The 26,931-nt window shown below is 41.1% G+C and overlaps 1 protein-coding gene across 3 annotated transcripts in view; it reads right to left on the bottom strand.

Moving 5' to 3' along the window:
- MYH10 (myosin heavy chain 10) overlaps nt 1–26,931 on the bottom strand; it is a 190,638-nt gene that overhangs the window by 1,352 nt on the left and 162,355 nt on the right. For all 3 annotated transcript variants that reach the window (XM_088468837.1, XM_088468841.1, XM_088468846.1), the window contains 23 exons: nt 26,643–26,764; nt 24,827–24,896; nt 24,563–24,723; nt 24,217–24,325; nt 23,791–23,922; nt 14,112–14,318; nt 13,396–13,533; nt 12,871–12,994; nt 10,083–10,254; nt 9,178–9,390; nt 8,814–8,958; nt 8,502–8,708; nt 8,239–8,343; nt 6,312–6,464; nt 3,578–3,826; nt 3,105–3,317; nt 2,360–2,572; nt 2,090–2,251; nt 1,787–1,915; nt 1,470–1,558; nt 1,191–1,314; nt 789–997; nt 493–601 (listed from right to left, as the gene is read on the bottom strand). In XM_088468837.1, coding sequence (XP_088324963.1) covers nt 493–601; nt 789–997; nt 1,191–1,314; nt 1,470–1,558; nt 1,787–1,915; nt 2,090–2,251; nt 2,360–2,572; nt 3,105–3,317; nt 3,578–3,826; nt 6,312–6,464; nt 8,239–8,343; nt 8,502–8,708; nt 8,814–8,958; nt 9,178–9,390; nt 10,083–10,254; nt 12,871–12,994; nt 13,396–13,533; nt 14,112–14,318; nt 23,791–23,922; nt 24,217–24,325; nt 24,563–24,723; nt 24,827–24,896; nt 26,643–26,764 — 3,555 coding nt within the window. The remainder of the gene's footprint in view (nt 1–492; nt 602–788; nt 998–1,190; nt 1,315–1,469; nt 1,559–1,786; nt 1,916–2,089; nt 2,252–2,359; nt 2,573–3,104; nt 3,318–3,577; nt 3,827–6,311; nt 6,465–8,238; nt 8,344–8,501; nt 8,709–8,813; nt 8,959–9,177; nt 9,391–10,082; nt 10,255–12,870; nt 12,995–13,395; nt 13,534–14,111; nt 14,319–23,790; nt 23,923–24,216; nt 24,326–24,562; nt 24,724–24,826; nt 24,897–26,642; nt 26,765–26,931) is intronic.

Below are 26,931 nucleotides of genomic sequence, written 5' to 3'. Positions count from 1 at the left end.
ATATAAAGATACCTATATGTCAAGACTATGAAACTCTAATACAGAATTGAATACCAAGTCAAACAAATCTTTAAAAGAACACAATTTCTCTTTAGATGGTGGCAGTCTCCTGTAGGCTGGCCTCCATTGCTGTACCATCTGTGTATTGCGGTTGAGTTTTTGGAAACCTTGGATGTCCATTGGACTTACAACACCGCCTGCCATCCACATGCATCTCCAAGCCGGATCTGTAGACTCCAGATAAGCATTTTCTTTTTTATATAACATGAGCAGTTTGCAGAAGGATACAGATGTTCCTACTTGTACTGAGAGACACATTTTAGACAGGATCCCAGTATAACCAGTCTCCCAGAATTCAGATACACTCCTTCTTTAGTATTCATATTTTCCGTCTTTCTAAATGTTTAGAAGTTAATATGCCATGAGTACTCTCGTCTTTTATATATCTATTGTAAAAATATTTTTTTCAGATTATACAGTTTTATTATATACCTGCTCTTTGTACTGGTCTGCATGCCGTCGCTCGTCTTCCACTTGCATGAAGACCTCCTTTAGCTTCTTCTCGGTCCTGCGCACCAGCTTGTTGGATGCAGCTCGCTCCCTGGAGTTGGAAAGGAGATCATTCAGTTTATCTCACTACACACTATGGGACAAAACAGCAGCTCAAAATACTCATCACATTTCTGCTGCTTTAGGAGATAAGTTTATCCATTGTTCACGACTCAACTAAACCCACGTCTAGCAACTTAGACAGCGGTCCCATAGCTTCATCAACATTGAATACTCACTTGGCTTCCTGCTCCAGCTGTTCCTCTAGCTGTGCAATCTTTGATTCAAGGGTAGCAATAGTGGCTTTAAACTTAGACTTGACTGTTCCCTCCAATTCCTGAAGTTTGGCTTTCAGCTCCTTATTTTGTCGCTCCAACTGCTGCCGTGCATTTTCACTCTTCTGGGCTGAACTACGTTCCCCGACTAGCTCAGAATTTAGTGTATCCATCTAGTCGTGAGAGCATAAACATGGGTAATACAACTAATCAATAAATATTGAAATGCGGAGCAATTTTGTATTCTGCTACCATCAACAGGAACGCGTTGGGAAAAAGGAGCTATGAAGGATTCCTGTCCAAGAAAAGACAGACTCCACTTTGAAGAAAGGTAACACCTGGAATCCCTGAAGGATCTGGTCTCACCTGGAGAGTAGTCTTGCGGAATCGATCATTCAGAAGCTCCATGTTGCTTTGTTCTTCTTCCAACTCTTCCTCAAGCTGGGCAATCCTGGCTTCCATACGTCTTTTCTCATCCAGGAGGGCAGACCTGGCAATGACAACTATATCTAGTGCGGTGTACAATGCAGTACATAATGGAGACAGTCAGGACAACCTGTGTTATAATCAGCCATAACCAGTCAGTCTAGTGCACGTCTCACTTAACTGAACAAATAAGTTTCACATTAAAAGAAAATTACTCACTTTCCCGAAGTGCTGTTTGAAATCTCATCAGAGAGTTCATCTCGCTCCTGCTCTGCATGGCGCCGAGATCGCTCTGAAGCTGCAAGTTCCTGTGAATAGTAAGGTGTTTCTTTTGTCAATTAAACAGACTTACACTGTAGGTACATGAATGGGAGTCATGTGTAATGGAAATCAAAGTAAACAGTTTTAATGGTTTCGAAGAGGGATCGCCTTTTCCCGGATCAGTGATGTTCAACCTTGGGCATTTAAGATTACTAGGCGATTTCCAAGAACATGTCTTCGTGACTCACCAGGTACTTGCTTGTCTATATACTCACCTCCTGCAGCTGAAGAATTTCTGCCTCCAAATTTTTCAGCTTCTTCTCATTCTCCTTGGACTGAGTGAATATATCATCTCGAGATGCTCTTGCTTCCTCAAGTTCCCGCTGGTAATCTTTCATTTGAGCCTGGCAACACCGATGAGCAAAAAAAGTTATTTAACCAGCCACAAGAAAGCCACTGACGGGTTATCTTGGTTTCTGTTACACTAAAGGTAGGTCCATGGTGAATAAAAACAGCTCTCTCACAAGTATATGGAAATATTTGTCTGCCTCATATAAAAAGTGACTTGCAGTCATTACCTGCAGTTTGCGCAGTTGCTTGATGGCATCTTCCCGTCCCTTATTTGCAGCCTCTATTTGGGACTCAAGATCCTTCAAATTCATCTCCAATTTCTTCTTGGTAGCAACAGCCAGAGCTCGCTGCTTACGCTCATCTTCAAGCTCTGCCTCCATTTCCCTCACCTTGGAAATAGACAAACACAGCCACTGCGTATAATATACTGTGGTACAATAGTATCTATCACACACAGTTGGTGCACTAATCCACATGCCTATATAATAAGTACTTACCTGTTTCACCAACATGCGTTTCTTCTCTTCATTTTGCTCATCACGTGCCTGTAGGTCTCGCTCAAACTGTGCCTTCATAGCCTGCATGTTCACCTCCAGACGCAACTTGGCATCCTCTGTACCCTGTAGCTCGTCTTCCAACTCTTCCAGCTGTGTCCTCATCTCTTCTACCTGTTGCTCAAGGGTACGCTTTGATTTTTCCAACTCATGGACCTGACAAAAGACAAGTGTGCGCCAAAAACAACCTGAGCTGTAAATAATGTTTGGATATAATAACCCAGAACCAAGACTACCAACAGTGCTAGCATGCAGTAACATAGAAATGCAATTGCCAATGGTGTTGTTCGTAAACAAGAAGCTAGGAAAACTATGATGAGGTAACCTAAGAACACAACTGTGCACAAGATGGACAACAGGCTGATTAAACAATCTTGAACCATAGCTTCTATTGTGCTGAACACCACTAACCTAGAAACCAGAAAAATGGCGGCAGGTAAAGCCTATAACCACAACAGGTAATCGTGACAGGAGATGGAAAGCACACAAACCAAGCCTATCTCTACAAATGAATGCCAACGTATCACAAAGTCAAACAAGCTTAAAAAGGGGCATGGAGACACACAGACTGGATATTAAATCTAGACTGGATATTACATCTAAAATAGACCACAGTGTTTCACTAACACACATCCAAGTTTATATTTTTGCAATGGTTATGTCAAACACAATGCCTGATAATACTTACATTCTTCCCCACATCATCCTTTGAGCTCATTAGATCCTCCATTTCTGCTCTTAGCTGCTTGTTCAGCCTCTCAAACTCATCTCTAGCTTCCAGTGCTTCTTCAAGAGCCCTGGCCAGCGAGAGAGCCTTGGTCTCCTTCTCCCGAGCATCTGCCTCAGCCCTGTCACGTTCTTCTGCACATCGAGCGGAGATGTTTTTCTCTTCAGCAAGGAGCTAGGAGGGGTGATAGAGGTAAAACATTTTAATTTTTTTTAATTAACTAAACAAGTCAGCTTTGTTTTGAAGGTGTTGTCCACATAGTATTGCTGAAGTGATATGGCATCAGATTGCATGTATTTTGTGCAAATGTTGACAAATGGGTGTGTTCCAAAATTAATTATCTTACCACCTGCACCTTTATATATAGATTATTCTAGACAATTTTTAAAGCTTCCATTGACTGCCAATTACAAGGCTAGAGCCAACATACTCACCTGATCAAACTTTTTCTGTTTCTTCTCTAGGTTGGACACAATCTGCCTCTGGTGATCCAGGTCTACCATAAGATCATCCAGCTCCTGTTGAAGTCTATTTTTGGTCTTCTCCAATTTTTCATAGGCCAGACCTTTCTCCTCCAAACGTTGACCCATCAATTCCATGTCCTTCAAGAGTTTCTTCTTGACCTCCTCTAGTCCTTCTATGGTTCCCACATCATCATCCACCTTCTTCTTGGTTTCTGAAAGCTAATTTAAAAAAAAAAATGAAAACAAATTAGTTTACAATCTAAGAATAATTACAATTTCAGCTCTACTAAAATAGCCTGAAGCAATATACTTCTGAAAATAAATTTTAACTGGATTATCAGATCCCGTGGTAATTATTCTTTTTAGCATTTATTGAGCAGAGAGTAATTGTCAATCCCAGGGGAAGCAAAAAAAAAAGGGAGGTAGGGGTAAGTATAGAAAAGAAAAAGTAAGGAGGGGGCTAAGAAGGAAAAGGGAAAGAGGGTAGAGGGGAGCACAAGGGGATGTTAGTAAGGGAGAGAGGTGAGAAGAGGTAAAAGAAAAAAGTGAAAAGAGCTGGGATTTACTATGAAGAGCAATCAAGAGTGAGATGGGGCCTGATTATGATGATGATGAAGATAAGAAACCCAGGGAGACCAAATAATACTGAATGTATGGGGGGTTTTGCGCACAAGGCTTGTGATGTGTTCCAAGTCATATGTATTCCAGATGGAAGTAAACAAAGCAGGAGTAGTGGGGGAGGCTGTGTGTTTTCCAGTTACCAGCTACAGAGCAATTGGCAGCATTAAGTATATGGCTAGCCAGAGCCTGCGAGTACATTAGTAATCGGCCTAGGGAGAAGGGAGAAAGAGAGACACGAAGGAAGACGTATACCTGTAAGAGTATGTATCAACTTATGAACAAAATGGCCTAAGTTTGGGAAAGGACCCCCATATGTGAGCCAGGGAGTCATCACCACCACAACTCCTCCATAACGTCTGATATAAAGGGGTATATAGTCCACAAGCGGGTTGGGTCCAGGTACCACCTATACAGTTGCTTTAAAACTTTTTCCGTGACACAGACATAATTAGAGGATTTTACAGCATTTTCGCTGGTTTGCGCCCACTCCTCAGCATCCGAGGTCTCCTCCGTGTCCACCTTCCAAGTGCGCTCATGTGGGTCTTAGTCAGGCTGGTTGTGTACAAGTAGGGAAATCATGCCTTGAGAGGGCGAGCGCTGGAGGCAAAGCACTTCTAAGAGGGTATAGTGAGCTGTTATATCAGTGGCAACCAGTGAGGTGTAGAAGTGCCTCACTTGAAGGTACTGAAAAAAATATCTAGGTGGGATGAAAAAAATGACCCTAGAGAACGGAGAATTCAGGGAAAGAGTGCAACGGAGCCATGATTATTGTTTTGTTAATGTATGTTAAATCCTTTTCTCCGAGTACACGGAGGGATACTGGAGGCATTGGGGGTATGGGAGGCATTGCACTGGAGTATGGGCACCTTCTGTACACCTATAGTCTTGCTTGGAACTTCAGTAATTTTGCCTACAAAGCCGCAAGGAAAAAACCAGGAGGAATGAAAAAAACAAGATCATAAAGGGTGGACATCCTGTGCCCCCCAACAGACTAAGAAAAGAGTTTAACGCAAGTGTAAAAATATAAGTTTCTTCTTCATTCATGTGGGAGACACTGGAAACAGGACATCTTAAAGCAATCTAGGTTGGTACATCCAAAACTGGCATATTTAGAGGCAAAACTGTTGAATCTGAAGTAATGAGTTTATGTTTGTATGGAAGGCCAGGTGGATGTCCAACACCGATGCTTGGTCAAGACCCCTTGCTATGGCAACAAGGAAGCACTCAATGATTTGGTAGGAAGTGCAGTCAACTCTTTGGAAACAGGTACACCCACACCAGCATGAGCCATGTGAATTATTAAAGTGATCCACCTGGCAATCGACTGTGCTGATGGTAAGCAACCTCTCTTGTGGGCATTACAAAGATCTAAACCCATCCTGCGCACTAAATGAGACCTTCGGTCACAGGTCTTCAAAATCCTGACAACTTCCAGAGAATAATAAAAAAAAAAGTATACACTTTCAGATCAAAGGAGTTCCCAGAGCTATTCAACTGACCGTGGTGTTATGTCCGACTACAGTGGTGTTCAAATTTAAAATAAAAAAAAATTATATATCCTCAGTGTACTGTGGGCAAAAAAAGGCAGCGGTCACTGCAAGATGGGGGTATATAGGAGGGAGGATCCCATGATCCAGTGTCTGACAGAAAAGGGGACAAAGCTTATCGGTTAGTGCTGTATTTATAAATGTAGGTCATTATGTTTGCAAAGCTTTCTATAAATGCCCTCCCTCAGTTTAGAGTAATAGCACAGAATGCTTTGTGACTTGGTGCACATTATCTAACATAATGCTCAGAAGCTGGATGACTGGTTGCATACTGTAAAAAGTGAAATGGAAAGACAGCTAGACCTGAAACTATACAGTTGATCATTAATATTACACAAATCTATTCGATTTTTGGCTTAACCACAGTGGCTTGCAATAACTAATTGCGAAGACATTGTTCTTTTGAGAAGACGACTCATCTAATTTATTAGTAAATAAACAGCTCGCCTGGTGTCTGTGTTGTCATCAAATACTGGTAATATTTGTTTATTTTTTATAATATATTTCACACTACAATAATTCATGAGGTGACATACCTGTGCCTGGAGGGTGAGGATCTGCTTCTCCAAGGCTTTCCTGGCCTCCTCCTCTTCTTCCTGTTGCTCCTGCAAGTTGTTCTTCTCATCTTCCAGCTGACGAATGCGGCTGCTAAGGTTCAGCTTCTGTCGGGTCTCTTCCTGGAGCAGCTCCTACGAGGAGGAACCAGAACCACTATTACAAGCTGTAGCTATGTTCCGTGTGTATATGATATACAGACCTGATGTTATCTGTAATCTATTTACTGGTAGTTCTCAGGTGGCCCTTGATGTTCTGACAGATCTATATAATGAGAGCTGAATAGTAAGCCTGAATCTCAGCAGTGGAGCGTTTCCCGATTTTATCCTGAATTAGACTCTAGCCTCTAGCAAGATAACCATACTCCTATACTGTGCTGAGTTCTGCAACATTAACAGGAGAAAATGGTTTTTCAGGTTGGATTAGATTAGAAGCCCCACCCTACATCATATTGTGTTCAATGAGAAAACATGAAGATGGGAACATGAACTATAGAACTGTAATCTATTCCAAACCACCTCTCTCTGGCTATTAGGAATGGGATATATGTTGACTAAACTGCAAGGACACAAGGACTTACTATCACACCTCTGAGCTGGGTTGAAGGAGGAAGAAATGTGGCACCAGGAGTGGGTGTGACAGAGGAGACTTCATTATCCTTAAGACACCAGTTAAAGTGGAGAGTATGAATTAAATGAACAGAAATGCTTTAAGTTCCCTATATGGCATTGCTAACAGAGATGCCTTCTTCCCAACTACTAACAATGGACCTGATGCAGATTTGGGAACAGAGTAAAGGTGCCTACACACATAGCGATGTGCTCACGATCAGCCGATGTGTACCATTTCCCTTGAAACTCTCCCCGGCAGCTTTGCACACGATCTGCACACAATCTTCATACGATCTCTCCTGCATCCAGACTTTTTACAGTTCATCGCATCCTAGATTGTCAGATCTGCCCTACAGCACGGCAGATCTGACGATGCGATGTGCGACCAGCGGGGACGCACATCGCATCGTGAGTGGGGACTCACGACTTGGGCATTTTTTACACGATCTGTTGTTACGATGCGTCGGAATCGTCCAGATCGTGTAAAAAAAAAAAACGGTATGTGTGTAGGCACCTTAAGAAAGAACAAGTAACTGTGTATCTTGGTTGCACTGCAGGTGGAGCAGGTGTAAAATGTGCAGAGAGATTTAGATTTGGGAGGGGGGTTTTCCAAACTGAAATCTAGCCGCCTGCAGTATAAAAATACATTTGTCCAGCATTTGTGGGCTACATGCAATAGCAGCCAGTATTTACCCTACATGCAAAAACAATGTATGTATTTGCACCCTTTACATTGCAACATGGTTTGTCCAGGAACACAGCTACTTGCTTTAGAATACTCTAATTCCAAATCTGAATCATATCCAACATGTATAGGTTACACCAGTGGAGTCACAGGGGGGTTGTGGTCTGCACCCAGGTGTCACCCACAGAGGGGTGACACCAAGGTGCAGACTCCCCCTCACTGACAGGAGCCGGGTGCCGCACTGTAGAATTAAGTGCAGCACTCGGCTCCGGTCACTGAGGGAGCCGGCCAGCACTCCAGACAGGGACCTCCTGCACCCCCCCCATCACCCCCAAGTAATAGGCACAGGGGTTTCGGCCCATGTGGCCACGCCCCCTATTCAGCGGAGGGCGGCGTCCCTCCCCGCACCATGCGACACCGCAGGGAGGGACGCCACTGGGTTACATCAATTTCCAAGCAATCTATTCACATACTCTTCAAAACGATGGACGTGCACCTACTGGTTATAACTGGAATTGCAGCATATAGTCAGACAAAGCACATTTTTCTCTTAACAATTGAGAAATCACAAGGACCTGGACCTACTCTAGGATTTAATGTACATTTCTTTACCTGTGTGTCCTGCAGCTGCGACTCCAGGCCAGAAACATCCTTTACCAGCTTAATACCCTTCTTCTCAGCTTCCTCAAGCAGGCTTGAAACATTTTCCAGTTCATTCTACAAAAGGAAAAATACTAAATGAATATAAAGTACATAAAGTGTATGACCAAAATTAAAATAGGACCCTACTACAGTCTGAATGGCCTACTTCAAAGTCAATTGGATTTATGATAGAGTACTTGTCAATATTTTGTGCATATGGAAGATTGCAGTACCTGAAGTTTGCTGGTCTTTTCAGCAAGCTCTGTCCGCAGTCTGTCTCCCTCAGAGACTTTGGCATGAAGCTCCTGAACTTGTGCCTCCAGCTTTTTACGCTTATATTCAGACTCTGCCTTCTGTTGCTGCAGGACCTTCACCTCTCCACTGAGCTCCTTGTTATCAGACTCTAGACTTTGCTTGTTCTTCTCAAGGTTCACTTTGAACTGTGTCACAGAACAAGTAGGCAAAGAGTAAACCATGACCATCAAGAGCAGTAAAATGAACAAAATACTACTTGGTCTGTGCATCTTGTGCTACATTTCACTTACCCTCTTGGCTTGTTCCAGTTGCTCAGACAGCTCTTCCAAGGCTGTGGCCTGCCGCTGCCTCATCTCTTGGATCTGGGCTTCATGGTTCTTAGTTTCTTCTTCAATGTTTTTCTTCAACTCTGCCACTTCCTGCTCACGTTTGGTCCTAAAAGAGAAGGATCAAGTATGGCCAAATAACATTATTAATAAAGCCAATAGTTTAATCGATGCAGTAAAAGTTCAACCGTCTGCAGCAGTTATATCAACTAACGGAGAGAGGCTGCACAGTCATATGCACAAAACGCATAATAATTTATGTGGAATTACATTTTTCTTTATACGCTAATAAAGTCTGTGAGGAGGAAATGGGCCCATGAAACTATACCTCAGTTCCTGCTGAGCTGCGGTAGTATCCAGAGTATCTTCCAGCTCTGTCTTTAGTGCCTCCAGCTCCTCACTCAGGTCCCTCTTCTGTTTCTCTGCTTTGTTACGCGAGGCTTTCTCTGACTCAAGATCTTCCTGTAACTCCGCAATCTGAGCCTGCAACTCCCGCACGAGCTTCAAAGTATTGTTCTTCTGGACGACTTCCTCATCTCCTCTGCATGTAAAATGCGTGGAGCGCATGAAAATAATTAATTAAGTGGGTATACATAAAATGTGCCTCTAAACTTTTTAAATTCCATTACTAATTATTTTTGTTTTTAATAGATTCAAGATCATTTTAATTTCTTATACAACAAATACTTTAACAATAAATAAATTAATCGTTTTTCATTGACGATTTGTGTTGTCTAGCGTACATTTTGAGATTATATTACAAGATACAAGTAATCATCCAGTGTCATCTGTTTTTATAACAATCCCATAATCTATTATCTCCCAAATTCTTTCTGACAATCATATTACTGTATGTTAATCTTGGTGGTGTTATCTATTGGCTGAACTGACTGAGTGTTCAACTAGACAGGAGTCATAAAATGAAATAGAGCAGACAAAGGAGTAGCAGAGAACATGATCTTTTATAGTCCTCATATGCACACACTGGCCCATAAAGTAGGCTATTTTGAATCATAAGGGGAGCATTGCAGCATAACACCCGCAGCACTCTTCTGCCATCTAAGTATATAATGCTCTAAAAGCTGAAGTCACAGAATCAGTGAATGGCTGGTAATAGTGATACAAACTACCATGCAAACAATTGATCTAGCCATTATACTATGGCTGGGTGCACGCACAGTGCTAACAAATAGCAGATTAATTTCTGGTTTTATAAAATGCATCAAAAACCACCTTGCTAAAGCAGCCTGCAGTTCCTCCTCCTTTTTGGCCAGTTGCAACTTAAGTTCTTCAATCTGAGCCTGGAGCTCAGCTATTTGGTCCTGAAGGTCTGTGGTCTCTCCATCAAGCTTCCGTTTTGCTTTCTCCAGCTCCTGACGGGTCTTCTCCTCCTTCTTCAACCTCTCTAGAAGTCATTAAACAAGATAAAAAGAGAAAAAGTGAAGGCCAAGTTAAATGATTACTTGAGAAAAAGTAAATTATCTGTACTTAGCATTAAGTCTTTACCTCTGAAGACAGAGTAAAGCCGGGTACACACTATTCGATCCATCGAACGATCTATTGTTCCGACTCTGATCGGAACGATATATCATGCGGATCGCAAAATGTTAAGGGACTAGTTGTGCGCTCCAGCGGTCGCATGTGATATAATCCGGTCAGCCATGCTGCACGGCCAACCGGACGCTATCACATGCAGTGCCATTGCAGGTAATGAAGGACGGAATGAGGAATCGTTCCGTCGTCCATCACATGGCTCAATGTGTACCCCACAGTACTATAGGTCGGCCCGTCGGAAAATATATGTATAAAAAAAAAAAAGGAAGGAGACACAGACGATGGAGACAAAGCACTAGTGTGTGGGCTGGTCTGGGTGCCTCCAAGGGGAGAAAGATTTAGTGGCAAGTATAAGAAAATCAATTTTCTTTTTCGTCAGTAAAAAGGACAGTTGTATACATCACTATAGCAAGAGAAAAGCAATGCACACTGTAAATAGGTTGCCATAAGGACTGTAAATAGACAGTTACCTCCACTTTATAACATAAAACTAGTGAAGGCAAAAAAAAAAATTATGAAGCTGTTGTCCTCCTACAACCAGAAACTTGAATTTAAGGAGAGAGCCAGAGAGTAAAGGGTTACCAAAGGGAGAGGTATTTTAAGCCAAGTACAAAAACCACAATTCCTCCATCAGCTTACTGGGGAACATTGGAAACCTGGAGACCTCCGACAGCTGACTTACAGGAGGCTATGTTAAACATTTTCTGTACACAACACAAGAACAATGAATTTGCAAATCTTTGGTAATGTAAGGCCAGAATACCAGAGGCCTGTTAAATTGACAAAGCTGCTCAATTGATGCCCTGTAGGAAACTGGGAAAGGATTCCCCCACTCCGGCCAAACAGTAACTGTCAAGCCTAGTAGCATCTGCGCTTGCAAACCCCAGTTGTTGGTTCTCCTCTCTTTCATTAGTCACGCCTCCGATGTATGGATCCATGTGCGATGGCGACAAAAGCACACAATCCACGGTAATTACTCAAGAGTTTAATACTTCCCAAGTTTGGTGAACCCCTGGAAGCTGGAAATTCTGATGTGGTGGGAGATTCCATAACCCTTTCCAAGGAACAGGAAAACAGTCACACCATGTGCCGACCTCGCTTTGAGATGTTGCAGGGAAGTGGCTTAAATGGCACAAGGGATGAGAAGTTGCTCCCTATTGCCTTTTGTGGAAGGAGCAGAGAAGGTGGGATACCCTGCTCAGTTCTTTAAGATGTGTAGCAAGCCACTTGAGTTTGGCAAAAGACAGGTCAAAGACAGGCTGTGCTAATTCAGTGGGTGCCCCCACAGTAAGAGTAGTTGCTGGTTCTCTACCTCAAATACCATGCATGGGCATCTGCTTCAGACTGGATACAGAACAATTTGGATTAGCATCTGGAACAGACAAACTAAACTCTTACCGCTGTCTTTCCCACAGGCTTGACCTGGACGCACTTCCCCTTCCCAGACATATCAGAAGAAACAAATTAAAAGTCATAGTGCACAATTCAATGTGGATATAGAAGCTAGAGACAGAGACAGGCCAGCAAAAGAAAAGAATTGTGGGAAGCCCACCAAGGACGTGGTGGTGGCTAGGAATAGCACCTATCCCCAGGGTCCACTACCAAAATATACTACTGTTGGATATCACACACAAGCTCCAGGTGCCTGGTCATGGAAGACAATGAAAACAGCATACAACGTCAGCAAGCACTTCAGAAGAATTGAAGCTGCAGTAGCTTATGGAGTTACAGTGAGGAGGAGCTTGAGCATTTGGAGGTAGATTTCTAGTGCACAAGCTCCTATAGAACGCACCTAAAGCCAGTGTTTCCATAGATGAATACAAGTGAAAAGGAGGATCACTCTGTCTGGAGCATGTTCCAATTAAGACTAGACTTTTATTTTGTTCAGACCCTTCTATCTGAGGATCATAGCTTGAACAGTTATGCCACAAATGCTAGATAAATGTTGTGAAAGCACAAGATCCTGCCCCTGACGCCTTTCTAGACAAAGATAAAAGCGTCAAGGGCAGGACCTTCTTGGGTAGTGGGAGGCAATGAACAATGCCTAAAAGTCATGCAACACAGTCACAGAGAACATAGGCATGCTGCATATCACTTTAATCAGCATAAGCTAGTTAGCTTTTTGCCAACTATTCGCATCACTGTGCAAATAAGATGCATTTGAAGGTAAAAAGTTGCATGAAAGATGCTCGGCGCTACCGAGGCTCACAGAGCTCCCACGAGGATAGATGTATGTGGACACATCTGTACAAAGGATAGTGGATAATAAATATAAAAATTAAAACTGGTCACAAGTGCGAGAGACAAGAGAGCTACAAGGAAGTTTTCTTCCAATGACCTGCCCCCTAGAAGGTGAAGGTTACCAATCATAGGTTTCCTCCTAGAAAGAGAAATGTTAGTACTAGAAGTTCTAATGGTAACCCCAAAGGAAAAACTAACATTAAACTTGAAACTGGCCATAATGTACCTTCTAGATCAGTGATCATCATCTCCTGTTTGTTCTTCAGCTTAGCCAAATTTTTTGCTTTCTCTTCTTCCTCTGCCAGTTGCGTGGTACATTCTGCAATTCGCTCCTCCATCAGCTTTTTCTCCTGAAGAATGCAATACAGTACAATTTAGAGAATTATAGGAAGCTGCTCAGGAGACAAAAAAAAAAATCATACCCTATGGAAAACAAGCCATTGTAATCTCCAGATTGGAGAAGACCCACCAATAAATATCAAGCAGATATGCATCAGACTTAGTTGTACATAAAACAGTTTCATAAGTAGTACCTTGTACCATGAGGCGATTATGCCTACACAATTATCATGCAAGATTATCTTGCATCTCCTTTGCGTTGCACCGCAAAGTTCAGGTCTAAAGGCATAAGAACTCTCTGCAATATGCTGTCCTCTAGTAGCTGTCATCGGACGGCTTTAAACTCAGTTAAGTAATAATAAATATTTATGCCAACATCAACAGTGAATCTCAGCCTTATGATGCAACTCACCTTAATAAACTTTGAGTTCTGGTCCTCTAGCAGGAGGATATCTTCCTCCATTTTCTTTATTTTTGCTTCTGCGGTTACTTTCTCCAATTGCAGCTTCTGTCGAGCAGCTTCCTCCTCATCCAACTGTTCCTCCAGATCCTTGGGTAGGGAATAGACATCTTATAATTGTTTTGCGTGTACAGTAGACATGTTACATTTGTGCAGACTGGAAGCAACCAATATGTATCTGGTACAGAGGGCCCGATTCAGAAATGGACACATATCACAGTGTTGAGTGATAGTATGCTAATGCCGCAGGAGACTTCTTGTGTAAATAGACGCCCCCTGCCGGCTTCTTTGATCTGCTGCTGCGTCCGAAAACACAGCAACCAATCATCTGTGTGAACATCGGTCATCTGAAAAACGCTTAGGTTACTTAGGATGACCGGAAATTCACGCTGCTGAAGCCACTACCTTTAGCGTGTCCAGAAAACTGGGCTGACAGGCCCCCATTTTGTGGCACGCTGCCTGTCACCACCCCCATACGCCAGCAGCATGTTAATCATGCTGCAGTGTATGGAGAACATTGTAGTGCGGCTTCTGCGCTGATCCAAAAACATTGGAAGTGTACATAAACCATCTCTGAATTAGGCTCAGAGGTAAGAATATGGACAATCCAGTTAAACACCAAAATGTGCATATTAAGCCATCATGACTAATGAAGGGTTTTATTATACCTGGATGTGTGTCTGCATCTTCTTCTTCTCATTCTGCAAGACTTGGTTCCTCTCTTCCTCTTCTTCCATGCGAATCTCCAAATCCCTCAATATCTCTTCCAGCTCTTGTTTCTTAACAGCAAGACGGGCTCTCATCTCTTCAGCCTCTGCAAACAGCTCTGTCTCTGCTTGGAGCTGCTCAGCCAGAATGTTTTTCTCCTCTACCAGCTGAAGGATAAATTCAAAGTTATCAGACGTAGAACATTGATGTTCTATTAACTTTGCTGTGATATTATCTACCCTGTTCTCATCTAACCAGCACTGTCTCCAAAACCACCATGCTGGTCAACCTTCCAAGAAACATTACTGCTAATATGAGAGAAGCAAAGTTCTTGCAATGTACAAAAATAAAAATCCAGAATTATATAATACATTTATATTTTGCAGGGTGACATTATCCTGCTGAAAGAGACCACTGCCATCAGGGAATACTGATGCCATGAAGGGATGTACTTGGTCTGCAACAATGTTTAGATAGGTAGTACATGAAAAAAGTAACATCCAAATGAATACCACCTATGGTTTCCCAGCAGAATACTGCCCAGAGCTACACACTACCTCCACAGGCTTAACTTCTTCCCATAGTATATCCTGGTGGCATCGCTTCCCCAGGTAAACGACGCAAACACAGCCAGACGTCCACATCATGTAAAAGTGATTGTGATTCATCAAACCAGGCCACCTTCTTCTATGACTCCATGGTCCAGTTCTGATTCTCAAGTGCCCATTGTAGGCGCTTTTTGTGGTGGACAGGGGTCAGCATGGGCACTATGACCAGTCTTGATAAAGGACTATCATTTGATCCAACTAGTGGACCTAATACGTTCAATAGTAATAGACACATATTGATTAGACGTCTTAAAGAACACTTTGGTGTGGTACAGAGCTAAATACCTTACCTTTAAAGAAAAGCTCCAACAACTTTAATCGGATTTTCGCCAACCCGACCATTAGAGGTTTTACATCAAGATTAAAGAATGAGATTAAAAAGGTGCACAAATGATACAGCCCTCGTGCTTAAAAGCAAGGACATTACTAATTGTCCTGCGAATAAGGAAGGAGGTATTGCGATGCAAATAATTTCCTCCTATAAATCGGAAACTTATTCTCAACTATTGGATGATAGGGTCTATGGCTTGTTACATGAAGATAAACAAAAAAATAGGGCGCTGGTCTAACTAGTGGCAAAAATTCAATTAATTGAGCTGCTACTCCCACAGAGGAAATAGCTAACTTCTCATGTAAAACCAAAAAAACACTATATAGTGATGAAGCCGCTGACTATTGGAGATAGATGGAGAAACGCGTTACACATTTAATGAGAGCGCTGGTGAGCTGATCGGGTGTGCTTTGATCCCGGTTCTGGAAGCGCTGCTTGGGCTCTGGCTGACTGGTCTGTCGGATTAAGTGTTCAAAGTAAGCTTACTAACATGGACATGGACTAACAATTCTTTACAGCTGCTTACTAATCTTACTGTTAAACTATATATGGTGCAATAATCAGTATTTTTTTATGCAATTAAGTTTGTGTGGTTATGTATTGTTGCTAATAATGGAAAAATAGACAATTTGCTATTTATTATTGTCTATTGTTTTAGCCACTAATGAATTGTAAGTAGTGCATGAATCAGTCATTTTATATCTATTTTCATTAGAGTGAAGTGTTTGTATGGATATATATGGTTGCTAACAACTAGAAAGATAAATAATACAGCTTGACAAGTTATTGTACATTTTGTGTTATTTACCACTTTCTAATTGTTCTTCTTTATGATAATTGCTATTAAGTAAGAATATTTGGTATATCTAAATGATTTTTTTCACCAGTTAATAAGAGAATACCTTTAATTGAAGCAACGCTCTCTATATTAAGGTTTATTGTTATTCTGGATCCCACACAAATCTTCGATAAGGAACTGGACAGTACTGTATTGATGCAAGCAGTAGAAGAACACATTACCAAAAAAAGTTGTGGACACTCTAAAGGAGAGGTGAAACGTGAAGTCTTGGATCACACTATTCCAAAACTTCATAAGAGTGCTCCTAACCCACCGGTACTGTACATCATTTACACTGGAGGGTCAGTGTCTCCAAATGTCTATATTTTTATTTACAGCCAATTATACAGGCAGAAAATATCTTTTTGAAAGGATACTACCTTGTTCATTCACAAACTATAAGACATAACACTACCGTCAGAACATGGATGGCATAAGTCTTTACACAAACATCCTGCATAATAGAGGCTACAGGGCGCTTGTAAGAAATAATTCACACTATGAGGGCCCAGATATTGATTTTTTTTTGGTCAAAATTTTAGAATTGACAAAATCCAGGAATTATTTTTGGTTTGATGAATAGTTTTATTTTCAGAGACTAGGCTGCTCAATGGGCTCCCGCATTGCTCCGAGCTTCGCAAACGCATTTATGTTTGAGGAGGAGAGGGATTTATTTTTTGCACAACCTGAACTGCCCCAAAATATCAGAGGCTATACCAGATACATAGATGATATCTTTCTTTTATGTTCAGGGTCCAAGGTTGAGTTTGTGACAAGGATGGAAGTTACCAATACTTCAGACAACTCCATTACATTTCTGTATGACAACAGTAAAAACAAAATGATTGATCAGAAAACCAGGAATGTTAAGTGCTTAGGATGTGTAACTTATTATTACCTGGATACAGAAGACTCCTTTACACACCCACGTTCGGGAAAGAAATACCAAATATGCTACCCTCTCACATGTACATCCAAATTTGTCGTATTTTACATCAAATGCCCCTGTGGTCCTCTATATGTGGGGAAGACTGCTAGAATTTTTAAAGAAAGAATAGCCTAACACAGGTCGGGTTGTGTCTGGGATCCTGGCGGTCAGAATCCCGACAGGGTTAGGACACCGACACTTGTGGGTTAGTATCCTAACCCTCCCTCCCCGGGTCCTAAACTTAATTTTCCCCCCTAGTGCCTAAAGCTAACCTCCGACAACCCCCCCCATAAATCTAACCCTAAACCCCCCCCCCCCCCCCCCCAACTGCAGTAATTACCATCGGGATGCCGGCGCCGGGATTCTGACAGTCTAAGCACCGGCATCCAGATTGCCGGGATATTGACTGGATCCCCACAGGTCTGTAAGAGACAGACTGACAACTAACACACCTTATATCTCACAGCTGCTGTGCAATCAATGTTGCCAATTAGCCTCTGTCCACCAGGAGTCTAGGGCACACATAGCTATCATTTACAATATACATATTATATTTATACTGTGTGTGTGTATATATATATCTATCCAAAGCAAAGACGGATGGCACTCTAGCATCTTTATTGGATTAATTTATTGTCAAAGAGACAGCCCTTTTGGTCGACGTTTCGGAGTCCTACTCCTTTATCAAGACATACACAAAATGACAATACAAACACAAACCTTATATTGCTTCACCCAGTGTTCACACACCTCTCTGGATTAAGCCCGCGTCGGAGACCGGATGACGTCACCAGGTGCTCATAGCGCTGACGTCCCGACCATCTCTCCGGGGCGTGATTAAAACATGTTTACCTTCACCATGACAACTGGGTAGATGGAGCAAGAGATAAATGGCAGCCTAAAATGGACAATATTAAACATAATACATTACAAATCAATTGACTACATGGAGACATAACTGGTCATAATCGGAACAGCAGAGAAAATATTATGATAATACTTCAAGCATTCGCATGCTGTAGTAGGAGCCGAAAATGTTAAATACTCTATTAAATGTAAATTAGAAAAGAATAAGCCCCATAATGGCAGCCAAAGCTAGCACAACTGTAGAACATCACTGACATTAAAATAAAGCCTAGCTAAAGGAAATTATAAGAAACAGCTATAGGACATCATTTCATTGAGTCCGTGTGGATGTACGGTATTCAAAATATGCATCCATTTTGTCTCCAGTTGTAACAATTTACGACCCCTGTCTCCTCCTCTGGGTCTGGGGGGGACCCAGTCAATCATCTTATATCTGATGGTAGAAAGTCCGTGCTTGAAATCCCTAAAGTGCCGAGCTACTGGTAATTCAGAAGTTTTTCCATCGATGGCTGCCCTAATACTGGACCGATGTAGAGCCATCCTTTCTTTTAGCTGCCTTGTGGTTTTCCCAATGTACAATAAACCGCATGGGCATCTGATATAATAGATCACAAAGCGGCTAGTGCAAGTTAATGCATACTTTATCTGGAATTTCTTTCCAGTATAGGGATGTACAAATGTATCACCCTTCTCCAGGCTACTACAGGTAATGCAGCCCATGCATCTAAAATTGCCAGGTTTACGGGAAAGAAAATGATAAATTTTGGGCTCACAGTGTGCAGAAATGTCACTGTGCACTACAATGTTTTTTATGTTCTTGCCTCGTCTAAACGATGGTAATAAAGTCGTATTCCGTAATGCTGGCAATCTCTCATCTCCGGACACTATAGGCCACAGTTCTTTAACTTTTTGGGTAATTATTGGACTGATAAAAGAGTAGTCTTGGGTCCAAACAACTTGATGATCCACTTTTTTTGTCTGTTTTAATGTAGCGTCTCTCAATAATCTTAATACTTTTTCTTTGGCAAGCTTTAAGGTTTTATACTTATAACCCCGTGTTAAGAATTTTTTCAACATTTCATCAATTTGTTTGATAGCATCAAGCCTATCGCTACAGATACGACAGATTCTTAGGAACTGGGAAAAGGGGAGACCTCGCTTCAGCGCTGGTGGATGATCACTTCCAGCTTGTAGCAGCGTATTCCTGTCCGTGCTTTTAAAATATATCGATGTTGTAAATCTATTATCATCTATATTTACAGCCACATCCAGATAGTGTACTGAACGGAAACTGTAGTCATAGGTGAATTTTATCGCAGGATCACCTTGATTAACAGTTAACATCATCTGTTTAAAGCTTTCCTCTCCCCCGGCCCAGACCAAAACTATGTCATCTATGTAACGACAATAAGTAATTATATTCTTTGCTATGTCAGGATCTGAAAAAAACAAATCTTTCTCAATTTGAAACATAAAACAATTAGCAAAGCTTGGGGCTACGTAAGAACCCATTGCGCAGCCAGAGCGTTGAATGTAAAACTTATTGTCGAAAAGAAAGTAATTACGGGATAATGTTAATTCCAGAAGCTGCAGAAAAAATTGTAAGGCACAAAAGAAAGCCCTTTATTGAGCACTTTGAGTTCATCTAAGGTCAGGTTTCTAGAGGATAGATTGAATACTAAATCCTCAGTTTGTACACCTTTCTTGTATGTCCGCGCCCACTGGCCGCCCCTCCGGGTATAGGTTCTGGCGGGACTTCGTCCTGTCCCCCGGTTGCTACCCCTAAAGGGGGTTTCTGAGTAAGCGTATTCTGTATTCCCTATGCACATTCTGACCCACTGGAGGATATACCTCCACTGGATGTATCTGTATCTAAACCAACCTCCTTGGTTGTCTATATCTTGGTAGTCTATCAGGGACCTGGGTCCGATTATTCACCCAACTGTAGATATTGTGTTCAGTGTAATCACGTTCCACTGTTTGTAATTTAAATTTTTTTAATTTCATTAAATCAGCTTTATATTTGTCAACCTGTGAGCTCAATTTATTCAGCCAGTCTCCTGAAATATCTGCTTTAATTAAGCGTATCTTTGTGCAAAGACTCAAAAGTTTTAATTTTATCCCTTACAACGGACAGTTCTCTTGCGGATTCTTCCACAACTAATAGTATCAAGTCCCAGGTCCCTGATAGACGACCAAGATATAGACAACCAAGGAGGTTTGGTTTAGATACAGATACATCCAGTGGAGGTATATCCTCCAGTGGGTCAGAATGTGCAAAGGGAATACAGAATACGCTTACTCAGAAACCCCCTTTAGGGGTAGCAACCGGGGGACAGGACGAAGTCCCGCCAGAACCTATACCCGGAGGGGCGGCCAGTGGGCGCAGACGTACAAGAAAGGTGTACAAAAGGAGGATCTAGTATTCAATCTATCCTCTAGAAACCTGACCTTAGATGAACTCAAAGTGCTCAATAAAGGGCTTTCTTTTGTGCCTTCTGTAAAGCCTAACTTATTCCACAGCAAGGTTGATTTGTACAAACTCAATCGCCGTCTGAGATTGAAGGAACACTTTGGTGAAGCTCCTAATAATCTAGGAAAGCCTCTTCTGTTTATACGCAGTTCCACATTTGAACCTACATCTAAAAATGCAGCCATTAAATAGGTTACCAGCAGAACTTATAGAATCCTGAATGACAATTTAACAACTGTGAATATGCCCATACCTAACCTATCTGTAAATGAAAATAAAGCTTTAAAAGATTTTGGGAATTATAAAGATGTGGTCATTCGTCCCGCCGACAAAGGCGGGGCGATTGTCGTTCAGGATATTGCTGCCTATAAACATGAAATTTACACTCAATTAAGTGATTCCAAGGTGTATGAACTACTTTCTCAGGATCCGACTGATATCTTTAAAAGAGAATTAGATAACATTCTTAATCAGGCATTAGAGCGGATGTTCATCTCTAGGTCTATTAAAGATGCGTTGACACAAGAATGGCCTAAAGTCCCTCTACTATATACTATCCCAAAATTGCACAAAAATTCTGTTACCCCTCCTGGAAGGCCTATAATATCAGCCCGAGATTCCCTGTACTATACAATATCGCAATATTTGGATTATTTCTTGCAGTCAGTGGTACAAAGTCAATCTACCTTTTTAAAGGACACCACGGCATTTATCTTAAAATTACAAAATTTAACACCTGTGAAAGATCAACATCTGTTATGTACCATCGATGTGACAAGTCTGTATACCAGCATCCACCATGATAGGGGGATTGAAGCAATAAGGAGATTATTATCTAACAATTTGACATATCAGGGACCCGATTTACAATTTTTTCTGCAGCTTCTGGAATTAACATTATCCCGTAATTACTTTCTTTTCGACAATAAGTTTTACATTCAACGCTCTGGCTGCGCAATGGGTTCTTACGTAGCCCCAAGCTTTGCTAATTGTTTTATGTTTCAAATTGAGAAAGATTTGTTTTTTTCAGATCCTGACATAGCAAAGAATATAATTACTTATTGTCGTTACATAGATGACATAGTTTTGGTCTGGGCCGGGGGAGAGGAAAGCTTTAAACAGATGATGTTAACTGTTAATCAAGGTGATCCTGCGATAAAATTCACCTATGACTACAGTTTCCGTTCAGTACACTATCTGGATGTGGCTGTAAATATAGATGATAATAGATTTACAACATCGATATATTTTAAAAGCACGGACAGGAATACGCTGCTACAAGCTGGAAGTGATCATCCACCAGCGCTGAAGCGAGGTCTCCCCTTTTCCCAGTTCCTAAGAATCTGTCGTATCTGTAGCGATAGGCTTGATGCTATCAAACAAATTGATGAAATGTTGAAAAAATTCTTAACACGGGGTTATAAGTATAAAACCTTAAAGCTTGCCAAAGAAAAAGTATTGCGATTATCGAGAGACACTACATTAAAACAGACAAAAAAAGTGGATCATCAAGTTGTTTGGACCCAAGACTACTCTTTTATCAGTCCAATAATTACCCAAAAAGTTAAAGAACTGTGGCCTATAGTATCCGGAGATGAGAGATTGCCAGCATTACGGAATACGACTTTATTACCATCGTTTAGACGAGGCAAGAACATAAAAAACATTGTAGTGCACAGTGACATTTCTGCACACTGTGAGCCCAAAATTGAGCATTTTCTTTCCCGTAAACCTGGCAATTTTAGATGCATGGGCTGCATTACCTGTAGTAGCCTGGAGAAGGGTGATACATTTGTACATCCCTATACTGGAAAGAAATTCCAGATAAAGTATGCATTAACTTGCACTAGCCGCTTTGTGATCTATTATATCAGATGCCCATGCGGTTTATTGTACATTGGGAAAACCACAAGGCAGCTAAAAGAAAGGATGGCTCTACATCGGTCCAGTATTAGGGCAGCCATCGATGGAAAAACTTCTGAATTACCAGTAGCTCGGCACTTTAGGGATTTCAAGCACGGACTTTCTACCATCAGATATAAGATGATTGACTGGGTCCCCCCCAGTCCCAGAGGAGGAGACAGGGGTCGTAAATTGTTACAACTGGAGACAAAATGGATGCATATTTTGAATACCGTACATCCACACGGACTCAATGAAATGATGTCCTATAGCTGTTTCTTATAATTTCCTTTAGCTAGGCTTTATTTTAATGTCAGTGATGTTCTATAGTTGTGCTAGCTTTGGCTGCCATTATGGGGCTTATTCTTTTCTAATTTACATTAATAGAGTATTTAACATTTTCGGCTCCTACTACAGCATGCGAATGCTTGAAGTATTATCATAATATTTTCTCTGCTGTTCCGATTATGACCAGTTATGTCTCCATGTAGTCAATTGATTTGTAATGTATTATGTTTAATATTGTCCATTTTAAGCTGCCATTTATCCCTTGCTCCGTCTACCCAGTTGTCATGGTGAAGGTAAACATGTTTTAATCACGCCCCGGAGAGATGGTCGGGACGTCAGCGCTATGAGCACCTGGTGACGTCATCCGGTCTCCGACGCGGGCTTAATCCAGAGAGGTGTGTGAACACTGGGTGAAGCAATATAAGGTTTGGGTTTGTATTGTCATTTGTGTATGTCTTGATAAAGGAGTAGGACTCCGAAACGTCGACCATAAGGGCTGTCTCTTTAGCGTCTTTATTGGATTCATTTATTGTCAGAGTGCCATCCGTCTTTGCTTTGGATACTTTTACTCTGGGAAAGGCACCTGACTGTGTTGTAGCTATACCGGAGTGCCGGATTTTCTCTGACACACACATATATATATATATATATATATATATATATATATACACATATACATATATATATACATACATATATACATACAAAGTCACTGAGGCCGGCACTCCATAATAACCAAAAATACTTGCCCAGGTGCCATCTGAGGTAGAGAAGACCTGTTGAATAAAAATCCAAAACAGCGGCACTCACGGGGCTGGATAAAGAAGAGTCAGGTACACAATGGGTGTATGTGATTCGACGTTTCAGTCGGTGAGGACTTCGGTTCTTGATAAAAGTCCTCACCGACTGAAACGTCGAATCACATACACCCATTGTGTACCTGACTCTTCTTTATCCAGCCCCGTGAGTGCCGCTGTTTTGCATTTTTATATATATATATATATATATATATATATATATATATATATACACACATATATATATATATATATATATATATATATACATACATACATATATATACACACACACCCACATGGAAATATTATTTGAAATCATTGTGCATTTATCTTTCTAACAAAAAAAAAAACAACACCACATTGTGTGAGTTAATTTGAACCAAATGTCTTATTTTTCTTATGTAGAATAAATGCACAGATGGTGGTGGACTATGCCACACATTTTACTTTTTCTAGTCTTGTTCCAACATCACTTACACTGTGTACTAATAGCAACACCCCTAAAAAAACTATGCCCTTGTAGTTCCCACCACCCTTTATAATGTCTCCTTCTGACAGAGGGCAAGCTGCTATTAGCACATCATATCTAACGTCTTCCACACACCTGCTGGTGTTTCCTCTCCATCTCTACGAGTTCTCCCTCCACTTTACACTGTTTCTCCTTCACCTTCAGCAGCTCTTCATCTTTGGCCAGCAGCTCCTCTTCCTGCCGAGTGACTTGCAGCAATGGCTTCACCTGATAAATACAGGACCCATAGATAGAAGTCACATAGCCTGCCGTTTCTGCTCTCAAAGCAAACATATTAGGGTCTTACTATAAGATTGCAATATTAGAGAAAGGAACACAGGCACATTAAAATAGTAAAAAGCGGACAACAACACCAAAATCTCAAACTACAGAATGGAAATGGGTACATCTGATTGCAATATACATTTTTAAAACTGGCCTCTATTAACATATATGGTATTCCATATTCTAAAGAAAAAGCAATGGACACAAAGTGTTGCCTGGACAAAGCGTAGTATGCACCTTAGTGAAGAGTCTCCACCATTGCCAGTGTCGCAGTTTCAGGTAGGCTGCACAATTCCGCTGTAGAACTTTCAATGCACTTAGCTGCTGCTGCTTTTTGGCAAAGGCCCTGGAAGAAACACACAGGCCTTCTGTTTTATTTCATAACTCAAACCACCATGAGTTCTGTTTTATAGCACCTTTAGGGCTCATATACTGTACAAAAGCATTTTAAAAGAACACTGGTTAAAAGTAATGTTAAAAATTACATATCCTTGCGGTCACAATGCCTTCCCATCTTATGCATTCAATCTCTCTCACCATATCTACTCCATGATTATGATATATTATCCTGTTCTATACTCACTTTCTGGCCAGATAGCCCCTGCAGACTGCTTGGAAGTAGATAATGATGTCCGTTATCTTGAGGTCTCTCTCCTCTTCCAGATGTGCCAGCACACCTGCACGGAAGAAGATCTTACTCTGGCCAATCCGGAAAAGGTTTGGATCTAGTTCAAGAGCCCGGATCTGTAGTGGAAAGGTAACTGTCAAAAGGTTGCAAGGTCATCATCTCATGGAACATCACAGTATATAATCAAGCACCAAGGTTTAAATATGTGCCCCCTCTTACCATCCGCTCACATGCTTGCTTTCCATCCATAAATCCTTTAGGAATAGCGTTGGGGGTGAGAATTTCATACCTGGAGGAGAGAGAAGAGAGAACAAGTTTTCCCCATCAACATTAGCATAGGTCGTCTCTTTTTGCAGAGTGCAAGCTTATAACTCTGATGTGACCTATTTACAACGGGTACATTTACGTTGGGGAGAAGGTGTGAAAGGGGAGGTGAGTGGTAAACTACCTGGAGAATAAAGAAAATTCAAGGCCACCACTTACTAAGGAGCTCAAGTACCCTAGAGAAAAAAATCCATGCTAGGAACACCTTTCATGATGGAAAAAAAGTATCTCGGTTGTAGAGGTCTTTCTGTACACAGATATAGTGCTTGCTGCATACTAGGAGAAGCCAACAAAGCAGGAATATCAAAGTGAAGGTTCCTTCAAGTTATGTTTCTCTGTGCTGCAGCAAAATGGTGAAAGACTAACATCTCTGTAATCTGCGCTGTCGTTAGTCAATTTCAAGAAAAAAAACTAGAGAGGGAGCCAAAACATATTAAAAGAGGTATAGTGTATGAATTCTGTTTTATATAGTTACGTTTGACACCACATTTTTGACCCCAACACTTTCAGAGGAGACTGTATAACTATACAATGCCGCAGGGGACTCTGCTCTTTCCAATATCTAGTTCTTAGTCTGTGTCTTTCTGATTGCTTCCATTTCCCTCCTCTCATCGTGATACTGTGTGTCACACATAGCTTTGTCCTCACTAATAGTCATGCGAGTGGTAAAGTCAGTCTTGCGCAAGTTCGACACACTCGTCTCTTGATTGACTACTGGTTGTTCTATCCTAACCCACTTTAAAGCAGGAGAAGCAGATGGAGATAAATAAAGATGATCTGACCCAAACAAAGAGTCCTACAAGCCCACCTATCAGAATGAATATGCTACTGACTGCATTACTGTGCATTCTGAACATATTCCCACCATTTACTATGTCCTCAGCCTCGCTTTTGGTCCTCACAATTTATTTACTCGACAAACTTTAAAACTGAAGTGCTATTCAAAATCAAAACAAGACCTAATTCAGTCACAGAGGCTTGCTGAGCAAAAAAACACCAAAAGAGGTACCACACAAAAACACTTGTAAGTATTATAAACAGATGTTGGTTAATGGATTGTCAATAGATTGTCAATAGAGAAAGTAAAGGTGCCCATCCACTAGACGGTTAAGTTGAGCGATTGAACTATATCGTTATACCGTTCATAAATTGTTTGCAAATCGTTTGCAAAAATGTCTAAAACGACCAGCGATGCACGCTCCCGCTGGTCATTTAGACATCCATCATTGGGCAAACATGCTGGACAACCTGACAATAACGTCAGGTTCAACATGTTTGCAGATGATTGATGTGCCTTCACTGAACGACTGTTTGTCAGTCTGTGATGTGCTTACACTGAACAACCGACTGCGCGATTACAATGTCATAATCGTGAAGTCGTTTTCATGTCTTTAAGTGGATGAGCACCTTAAGTGGAGTTGTGATTGTAGTATCAAACAAAATCAAGAGCAGGATAAACAAATAGTGTGTCTTGGTGAAGGGACTGGTTACAAATAAATTCACAGGCTTCATTATCAAAATTATAATTTTTGTCCTTAAAATAGCATTCACGATTGCTGTGAAAGTAGGTGATGGGGGCACATAAAAATAATATTCTCTAAAAGGACATTTATTAAGAGTATTTATTTTTTGCTATAAAAAAAAAAATCACAAACAAACAAAACAAAACACAATTACAAACAAGTGTAATAGTTAATCATTTATCCAATACCTCTGACGGAACTCCTGAAAGACTATTCGGTTGGGGAATCCTTGACGACAGATTCGGATACCTTCCAAAACACCATTACATCTTAGCTGATCTAGCACCAAGTGAGGGTCCAGCTTACCAGCCTGTGTGGGATAAGTATTTAATCGATCAATTAAAACCCAAGATGAATGACAATTAAAGTCAATACCAATTTAAAAAGGGAAATCCCACTGAAGCATTTGCTAATCTCAAAAGATTTCTAGAACAATGTAATTACTACATATGCCTATTTGTTAATGACTGAGGTAGT

Source organism: Taudactylus pleione, unplaced genomic scaffold (genome assembly GCF_031769625.1).
Source record: "Taudactylus pleione unplaced genomic scaffold, aTauple2 ptg000012l, whole genome shotgun sequence".
NCBI lineage: Eukaryota > Metazoa > Chordata > Amphibia > Anura > Myobatrachidae > Taudactylus > Taudactylus pleione.
Note: the sequence above shows the minus strand (reverse complement) of the source record. Positions and strands in the feature narration are given on the sequence as shown.